This window comes from Nicotiana attenuata, unplaced genomic scaffold, assembly GCF_001879085.1.
Source record: "Nicotiana attenuata strain UT unplaced genomic scaffold, NIATTr2, whole genome shotgun sequence".
Classification (NCBI taxonomy): domain Eukaryota; kingdom Viridiplantae; phylum Streptophyta; class Magnoliopsida; order Solanales; family Solanaceae; genus Nicotiana; species Nicotiana attenuata.
The window spans coordinates 109,580-120,156 of record NW_017673580.1 but is presented as its reverse complement, the minus strand read 5'-3'; the positions used below and the strand labels follow the sequence as shown (position 1 = coordinate 120,156).

Genomic DNA, 10,577 nt, shown 5'->3' with positions numbered 1-10,577 from the left:
CGCCGACTACGAGGAAAAAATTATGTTGCACGCTTAATGTCATCTAAAACAGGTTAGAATACTAAGCATGTGCGTTTTCCGCCTTTGTGTAGAATTTTCTACATGTTCGTATGTATGTGCTGATAAATACGCTTATTTCGTCAAGCTTATTAAATTACTTTGACATTAGCCACATTTTGTGTTACAATTATTAGCTAATATGGACCGTACCACTACGCTGGCAGCCCAATCTGAGAGGGCAAAAGATTCTGCCCTTCCATCCTTAATATTTGAAGTAGGCAAGTACAATCCTCTATGGAAAAAGTTATCATCATTTTTCAATTGAGAAAATATTTACTTATATTTCCTAAAATTATCTTCTACTAGGGTCAACGTCTGGTACGACTAATGAACAAAATCAGAATTCTTATACTATTTTGAATAGAGGTTAGTATATATTGCAGTATTATTTCTTACCAATCTGGCTTTACCTTTGCTTTTATTCATTGTGATCTTTTGGTAGCTGCAGGTCCAAAGGTAAATAAAACAGGCAACATAACCATTAGCCAAATGCGATCAGAATACGTCCCACTAAAATTAATTTCACGTTGCAAGTTCTGTCGAGCTAAGAAATTTCAGTTTGAACCTCCTGGATTTTGTTGTAGCAATGGTTCAGTCAGCTTAACTGCACACAAAATGCCCACAGAATTGCGGAATTTATATGTAGGAAATACTGAGGAATCTAAACGCTTTCGCACATACATTAGAACATACAATAATATCTTTGCATTTACATCACTTGGTGTGAGCTACGACAAAGATTTAGCGAGAAGAAATCATGGTATTTATACTTTTAGAGTTCAAGGACAAATGTATCATTTCATAGATGATCTATTCCCTGCGAACCAAAAGGCAAAAAATCTGCAATTATACTTCTATGACAATGATAATGAACTAGCAAACAGAATGGCTTGTTCCGATAGGATTGATGAAAGTATAGTCGGAAATTTGATGGAGTTGCTGAGAAATAATCCCTATTCTATTTTTTTAAGATCGTTGACTAATGTTCCAAACCTGCCAAACTTCTATATTGCGCTTAAATGTGATGCAAGCTTGGATCAACGAATATATAACCTCCCTACTGCATCAGAAGTTGCTGCAATATGGGTTGAAGAAAATAGTAATAATGTTATTCGAGCACCTCATATTCGAATTTACACTAATAGTAATAGGTCACAATTAGTAAATTATTATTATGGTTGTTATGATCCTTTACAGTATCCATTATTATTTCCATATGGTCAAGGGGGATGGCATTGTGGAATTAAAAAAATTATGCCTGCAACTAGAACTCATGGACAAACTATTTCTTGTGAAAATGAAGACTTACCAAATATTAGGAATATGTGTTCAATTGATGGATATCTTGAAATGGAAGAGCATGTCCTACAACGGAAAAAACGAAAAAGAGACAATGTTTCAATTCGTGAGTATTATTGTTATAAACTTCAAATGAGAAATGACGATGAAGATGATGTTTTACACACAGGAAGATTATTTCAGCAATATTCTGTAGATGAATATATAAAACTTGAAACACAAAGATTAGACTTTACCTCATTTAATCCAGATTTGTTCAGAGTCGATATGTTACAGGGAATTGTCGATGCTTTGAGATTTGGTGAGAGGGAAGCTGCTAACATTGGAAGACAAAATTTCCTCCCTGTTACATTTATAGGTGGACCAAGGGATATGCGTCGACGATATATGGACGCTATAGCATTAGTGCAACGATTTGGAAAACCTGATATATTTTTAACTATGACATGCAACCCATCCTGGCCAGAAATAAAAGAACATTTACTATCAACTGATGAAGTTCAAAATAGACCCGACTTAATTAGTAGAGTATTTAGAGCCAAAGTAGAAGAATTGAAAAAGGACATAGTGAAACGAAGCATATTTGGAAAAGTTGCTGCTTTTATGTATACCATGGAATTTCAAAAGCGAGGTCTTCCGCATGCTCATTTTCTAATCATATTGACTGACAAATATAAATTGCTAACACCTGACTCTTACGATAATATCATCAGTGTTGAAATACCCAATGAAGATACAGAACCAAATCTTTATTCACTTGTTCTTCAACACATGATGCATGGTCCATGTGGAGAACTAAATCCTACTAATTCATGCATGAAAAGAAACGATTGCTGTAAATTTGAATATCCAAAAGAGTACTCTGATCAAACGTCGAAGGGAAAAAACTCATACCCAGTTTATAGGAGAAGAAATACGGGAGAAAAGGTAAAAGTCAGAGGATACTTTTTAGACAACTCTTGGGTTGTTCCCTATAATCCCTATTTACTTGGTAAGTTCAATTGTCACATGAATGTTGAAATATGTTCAGATATCAAATTCGTCAAGTATCTCTACAAATATATTTGTAAAGGGCATGACAAAATTGCATTTTCTGTACACAATGACACAACTATAGAAATAGATGAAATAAAAGAATATCGATCAGCTAGATGGGTGTCACCTCCTGAAGCTATGTGGCGTTTATTTGGTTTCTCTATAAGTGAAATGAATCCAAGTGTTTACCATCTTCAGTTACATCTTGATGGACAACAATTTGTTTCTTTTAAAAGCACTGCAAATATAGACACAGTGGTAAACAACCCAATGATTAGAAAAACGATGCTAACTGAATTTTTCTATATGAATGAAACAAATGATGATGCTATTGAGCTTAACTTGCTATACAAAGAATTCCCAGAACACTTTGTGTGGTCAGTAAGTGACAAAATGTGGAGTCGTCGCAAGCTACAATGTACTATTGGACGTGTGGTAATATGTCACCCTACTGAAGGAGAAAGATATTATTTTAGATTATTATTAATGAATATATGAGGTCCAAAATCATATGAAGATATACGAACAGTGAACGGAGTATGTTGTGATACATTTAGAGAGGCCGCAGAGAAGAGAGGATTATTACATTGTGATAATAGTTTGATTGATTGTATGTCAGGGGCGGTGAGCTATCAGATGCCTTACAGTCTAAGACGCCTATTTGCTACATTGTTGGTACATTGTTGTCCTACTAATCCAAGAGACTTATGGGAAAGGTTTGAAGATCCGATGTCAGAAGACTTTAAGATTTTGCTAGATCTTCAAGCAAAACAAATTCAACATAACGTTTTGAGCCATATTAACGAGATTTTACATTCGATGGGACACAATATTAATGAGTACAAACTTATTTCTGAAATTATGCGGACTTCTAGAGAAGCAAAAGAAGCAAAAGAAGTTCACTTTGAAAGAACAATTACGGTTTCTGAGGCAGACATATTGTTAGAAAAAAAGTTGAACGTTGAACAACGAAGAGCATACAATGTAATTATTGCCAGAATATTTTCAAATAAAGGGGGAGCCTTCTTTATTGATGGTCCTGGAGGAACAGGGAAAACTTTTTTATATCGTGCTTTGTTAGCTACCGTGCGATCTAAAGGATTCATTGCACTAGCAACAACAAGCTCAGGTGTTGCAGCTTCTATCCTTCCTGGAGGACGAACTGCTCATTCACGTTTTAAAATCCCTATTGATATTGATCAAAACTACAGTTGTAACATTAGTAAACAAAGTTCGCTAGCATATTTAATTCGAGATGCAAAGCTGATTGTATGGGATGAAGTATCAATGGTGAAGAGTAAGATGATTGAAGTCTTCGATTTGCTTTTGAAAAATATTATGGGTACACATGAACTATTTGGTGGAAAAGTCGTTGTTTTTGGAGGTGATTTTAGACAAACCCTTCCTGTAGTTCGAAATGGAAAAAAGGAAGACTTTATTCGTGAAAGCTTGTTATATTGTAATATTTGGAATCGACTTGAAAAATTAAAGTTATCTGAAAATATGCGTGCCAAAACTGATCCTGCCTTTTGTAAATATCTGATGAGAATTGGAAATGGAACAGAAAAAGTCAATTGCCTAACAAAATTGAAATTCTAGATTCTATAGTTATTCCTTTTACATCTGAAGAAGAATCTTTAGATAAATTATTTAACATCACATATCCAAATGTAAGTACATTCTTTTCTGATTCATGTTCAGTAACTTCTCGTGTTATTTTAACAACAAAAAATGACTTTGTTGATGAACTAAATGATATGCTTATTGCTAAATTTCCTTTTACATCAAAGACATATGTTGCTATTGATGAAACTATTGAACGCACTGATCAAAGTCAATTTGAAGATTTTCTGCATACTTTAAACCCTCCTGGCTTGCCTCCGTATAAGATAACTCTAAAAAAAAAATTGTCCAATTATATTACTGCGAAATCTGAATCCTTGTGAAGGGTTATGTAACGGCACATGATTAACATGTTGTGATTTCAAAACGCATGTTATAAGCGCTAAAATTGCCAGCGGTGATTTTAAGGATACACATGTATTTATTCCTAGAATACCACTGGTAGCGTCAAATGATGAAAAAGTGCCTATTCCATTCAAAAGAATACAATTTTCTATACGACTATGTTTTGCAATGACTATAAATAAAGCACAGGGTCAAATATTAGATTTTGTTGGTATTTATTTACGCGAGCCTGTTTTTTCACATGGTCAACTCTATGTCGCATTATCGAGAGCTAAAAGTTCAAAGTGTGTTAGATTGTTGATTCGACCACCTACATCAGATAATCATGATGATCATTCTACATATAATGTAGTTTACGATGAAGTTATTCGAAAAGTACTTTCATGAATTTACTAACATACTAGAAAGGTAACATGCTTATGACTTACAAAACAAAGATATTACTCTAACTCTACACTACAGATTTGATGTAAACGATTGACGATATTTTGAAGTACGATACAGGTATTTACTATCTCTGCCTTTGTATTTTATTTTGAATGTTCATGAAATATTATGAGTACTTTCTAAAAAATTTCTCTTTCCTTGATATAAAATGATTTGATAATATTGGTAGTTTAGAGCACGTAACCTATTTATTATATGTGATGTTGTTTTTGCTATACAACCACATCTAATTGAGAAAGAACTGTTACTGTAGGAGCAATTATATTTTCTGGTAAATTACTTGATGTTTTATTTTATTTGCATCGGTTATGTAGTTAAAGGTGGCTGGTAGATACAAGGCGTAGCATGACGTCTTCTCAATTGCTGGTTTACATTGAGCAGAATGGACCGGTAATATAATAATTCATGTAGTACCATAGATGCCTTGGAACATACCACCGTCGTTTTAGATGTTTGATGTCCTCTCACATTCACAAAGGCATCCGATAATAAGTTCCTTCGTGCATTTATTGGACAACGTGGAAAGATATTATAGTCGTTTTAAAATACTTAACAGGTCTTACCTTGTGTTCAATTCAAATCATTGCAGTTTTTAATATTCTTGGTGTAATTATAAGATGCTCCCAGGATGTAAACAATTTTTGTAGATTTTCCTAGCTCTCTACAGCCATGAGAGGATAGAGATCTTTTTTTGTTGTACATATTTGGCACCAACTTGGTACACAGAATGAAGTTTACTTTTCCATCAGAAAAGAAAAAAGACAGAGACAGACAGTAATGACCTTCAAAGATGACAAGATGACATGATTAATGAAATGAACCTGCATAACCAGTAGTTTGGCAGGTGTTCTGTAGTAATTAGTGCATATAAAAATTTACCTTAGCCTTGCAAGTTTGGACTATTATTCCGTATTCTTATAGATTCTTACATGCTTTAATCTATGAGAAACTAAGAACTAGCTCCAGGAGAAGTAGTATTTATCTGACTTTTGATGGTTTGTAATCCCAGGATTTCAAGCATGTTAAACTATAAACTTGCATTGATCTTACAGTCCATGTCATTTGAGACATGAAATTCCATCTTTTTCTGTATTCATTCTCCACAAGAGTGCAAATATATGCAGAGCAAATAGTCCCCAATGTTAATGTACCATATCTGCTTATCTGAAAGTTCTGCATATAATTGTGTTTCTCATTTTTTTCCTGGAGCACCTAATTGAGAATAACTGACAATTCTGAAGATCTGTACACGTCAAAATGATGCATTCACTACTCACTTCAAAGCTAAAGAGTTATTGATTGGTTTATATTTTGTTTTATTTGCTGTTTGTCTATGACATGGTTGTAAGACAGCTGGGTGCAGATGATACTCAAAAGTTAAACTCTGTATATAACTTTATCTGTTAACTGATATGCCCCATTAGCATAAATTGATATATACATGTAGGTAACTTAGTGTTTACTATTTAGTCACATAAAATTTAGCTGCGGTATAAGAAAAAGAATCTCAAGAATGGTCTTGCTGATATTAAAAGTGGTCGCGACAAGTGCACGATCAAATTAAATAGGTTTTCAACTGATCCAGTACCTCCTTAGTATACTGGTACTCATAATTCTTCTATTAGGAGATGCTTTTTATATTTAGACTGTTTTGTGCTTGATTAGGTTATTTAATACGTAGAAACTGGAGTTGGAGCTACAGACAAGCAGAAAAGAAACTTATAACCAACTATAACTCTTTCCATGATCATCAATGCTCTTGTCAGCTAAGGCAGCATGAAAAGCCTGTAGTAGAAGGGATTACAGTGAATAGGTTGGAACTTAGACACTAAAGATGAGGTAACATAACATTCTAGAATTGTACTCTTTATTTATGTATTTTTTATTATTTTTGTAACTCGCAGTGCTGCAAAGATTGCCATGTAACGCATAGCCACCAAATTATTTCCTCCTCTTGAGAAAAACCTAGCAATAATTAGCTGCTTTCAATTTTATTCTATTGTATAGCAGGCATCTCAAAATTTTACTAGCTAATTCTTTCACTTCTTATCCTGGAATGTATTGTTACTGATGTATTTGTCCTATCGTGATTATTTCTCTTCATCCAAGGTTTTTCTTCCAATAACTTATATCAGGAATCAATTATTGTCTCTCAATGGTATAAAGCCTACAGAGATCTCTATTTGTTTTGAATTGGTTTATTTGTAGAGACATTAGTTTATTCTTAGATTATGAGCTTGTGGTGTGACCTTGATATAAAATGATTTGATGATATTGGTAGTTTAGAGCACGTAACCTATTTATTATATGTGATGTTGCTTTTGCTATACAACCACATCTAATTGAGAAAGAACTGTTACTGTAGGAGCAATTATATTTTGTGGTAAATAACTTGAATTTCTCACTTGCTAGAGTTGTTTCTTCTCATATTAGGACCAACCAAGAGTTGGCATTTTTTTCTTTTTGAAACTTAAGGTTAAAAACTTTTTTCAAGATTGATTCTCTAGCAAATTATATTATTTTTTGGGTGTTTTAGTTTCTTGTAATCTGTACTTGAAAGAGCTGTTAACAGAAACACAGAATCTTATACCCTTGACACAAATTCTTCCAACATGTACCTAACTCTTGAGTTTTTATTTACTATTGTTAATATGTAAGCTTTTTTAGGTATCTCTGGTTTTCCCAACAATATTTATGCCTGCAAAACATTCATAATGAAGTTGTAGACTTCAGTCCAAATTGATCAAGTCTACCAGGTTACAATATGCTTCTATCTCAAAGAGTAAGTTTCCATCTTTTCTAATGTCGACGTGCATGCTTTATTTGGCATCAATATTCATTATCTCGGGTTACCAAACTGTTCTTTAACTATATATCTATATGGTTAGATGATTATTTATTTATTTATTTATTCTTAAAGTTTCATAAACCCTCCCCTAATTCCTTGTTAGGTGTTGATGTATGACAACAGATCCGTCTCCCTGCATATTACAGACATAGTGCCTTTAGATTCCATCTTCTGCAATTGAAGGTGCTATTTCTTCTACGTTTCAATTGATTGTTCCGTTGTATTTTCTTGTAAATCTGTTCTTCCTTGAGATCAAGACACTTTCATATAGACATTGTTTATGAATGTTCAGGGAAACGACAAATTGCATGCAATCTTGCCACTTTTTGTGCTTTCAGGTTTACGCCATGCTTATTAGTTCAGGAAGGAAACCTCACAATTTGTATAATTTCTATTGTCTTCTTCTGTTCGTTTTGATAATTCCAATGGATCTGTTAACGTCAAGCTTCACTCTAGCCGTTGGGCCCGGGCTTAGCCCAGGCATACCCTCACTAGTACTAATAGGAACCTTAACTTTACTACCGATTTCCTTCATAAATTTCTTTCCTTCAGCTACAAGAATTCAACCAACTTTAACAAACATCTACTGAAAATCCTTCATCAATGTCTGACTCAATTCAACACCCGGATTCCCTTAACTCCATAACTGAACCACCCGATATTATCACAATGCAAATAGATGATCATACCCCAATCACACCTCCTGCATCTTTTCTACAGACCTTACTCTCCAACACATACTGTCAACTACTACTATTACTTCATCAACTGTAAAGTCTACACTTGACCTATCAGATGAAAGTCTACACAGTCATAACGAAGATGATATCTTTATCCTATAACGGCAAAGGATAAATGTCGTTTATATTCTCCTTGGAAATACTCGATTATAATTAAAGTATTTGGTAGGAAGATAGCCCATCAACTATTAAAAAATAAACTAACATCCTTATAGAACCCATATGAAGATCTGCCTTTAATCGATCTTGGCTCTGACTTCTTCCTTATCAAATTCCAAAAGGAAAAAAACATGTTTAAAGCTCTACATGGAGGCCCATGGTTCATCATGAATCAATTTTTATCTGTTCGTAAATGGGAGCCCAAATTCATAGCTTAAGCCACACAACTAACTTATTCCGCAATTTGGGTTTGCCTACCGGAGCTTCCCACTGAATTTTATGACCAAGAAATACTGCAAAAGGTTGGCTCTAAGTTGGGTCAACTGTTAAAGGTGGATGCCTGCACTTCCACTACTACTAGGGGAGGTATGCGTGTATATGTATTGAGGTACCCTTAGAAAAATCTCTAAAAACACACATACATATAGGCCACCATAAACAGACACTTCTTTATGAGGGGCTCAATTTACTTTGTACCAAATGTGGGCGATTTGGGCATGCACACTGGAATTGCTACGTTGTCCAACAACCACCGTCAGACAACCTTGGCACTAAACAACTGGATAACCCTTCATCATCAAACAACAACAATCCACCACAGTAAAATGAGTGGAAAATAGTCACTTTCCCAGGAAAATCTACACAACGTTACAACACTCGTCCCACAAACATTAGTAAGGCGGCTCAGATGGCGGCGCAATTAGGGCAGCAAACTCCTTCAGGTAAGTCCTCTAATTTTATTGGCCTTTCACGACCCACCTAAGCTTAAAGAAATCGGATCATCCACAGCCCAATAAACAAATTCAAAATAAATTCCATGCCATAGCTGATATGGATCATCACATGGAAACTAACACACCTAATGGCACAAGCCCACTAAGGGCTGGCCCAAATATTCAATCTACTTTGAACGCTAGGCAGCCTTTCGCCTGCAATTCTTATAATTCAAAGGGGATAGCCCCACAACCCATCTCCACCAATGAAAAGTTTTTTACCCCTACTCCTGAAAAATTTCATAATTCACCATCTAAAAATCTACCATGCAGTAAAGCCCTAGACACGTCTTCTACTGCCACTACACCACATAAGCTTTCCACTCCACCTCACAACCTTATACTCACAAATGACCAATTACCTATAGCCAACACAGATAATACCTTCCATACTTTCATATCCTCCACATTACACCTAAGTAGCAGTAACAGTAAACTGCATGCTACAGTACCCTATGCCCATCAATACCCTAGCCCAACGTAATTCCCATGCACGCAAAATGATTGCACTCCATGTGATAACCATCTTGAAAATCCAAACAATCCACAATCACCTTCTTCTGATTCATTCACTACCACAATTTATAACAAAGCACACAATATAACCTCTAACACAACTCCTGAGCAATTATAATCCCAAGTAGTTAACTCTACTGCACCATCTTCCTCCACTTCCATAAACAATGCAACGCCCATCGTTCCCGGTCAACCACCAAGACACATGCCTCAGGGATCACACTAAAAACCAATTATTCTACTTTCCAAGGCTCACCATGCAGGGTCCCCAACTTCCACACATCACAACTCCACTAATCTACACCTCTCAACCACACACGATGGAACTTCCACTCTAGTCATGGTTGGACATGGGGCTCCAAGGGTATGCCCTTATATTCACCATGGAGCTCAACAACCAAGAAGTAGTGCTTCTAGTCCAAAACCCCACACCTAGCAGAGATAGTAACGGAGGGGATGAGGTTAGGGATGAAAGCATATGCACATAATCAGTGGTACAACACTCAGACCCCTCTCTTCTTAGAGTATCAAGCCTCCACCTCCAACCCACATCAGTGGACATATCCCATGCATCCACCAGCTCCTCCATTGAATTCAACCATGAATCTGCTCCCTTTCTATCCTCCCCACCATATGGGGCAGATTTATGCTCATTGGTTTCAACACCTCAACTCTTTCAACCCTCTTTCCCCTTATGCCAATCCGGGCAGTCCACTAGAAACACTAACTCCA

At 35.5% G+C, this 10,577-nt stretch overlaps 2 protein-coding genes across 2 annotated transcripts; both read left to right on the top strand.

Moving 5' to 3' along the window:
- Window positions 1–362: 362 nt before the first annotated feature.
- LOC109216777 lies at window positions 363–2,960 on the top strand. Its single transcript, XM_019380964.1, has 2 exons — window positions 363–426; window positions 509–2,960. The coding sequence occupies exon 2, from the start codon at window positions 550–552 to the stop codon at window positions 2,890–2,892; it is 2,343 nt and encodes a 780-aa protein (XP_019236509.1). The 5' UTR covers window positions 363–426; window positions 509–549; the 3' UTR covers window positions 2,893–2,960.
- Window positions 2,961–3,030: 70 nt separating this feature from the next.
- On the top strand, window positions 3,031–3,993 carry LOC109216773 (ATP-dependent DNA helicase PIF7-like). The gene has a single exon (XM_019380955.1). It carries the CDS (start codon window positions 3,031–3,033, stop codon window positions 3,991–3,993), a length of 963 nt encoding a protein of 320 aa, XP_019236500.1.
- The last annotated feature ends 6,584 nt before the right edge of the window (window positions 3,994–10,577 follow it).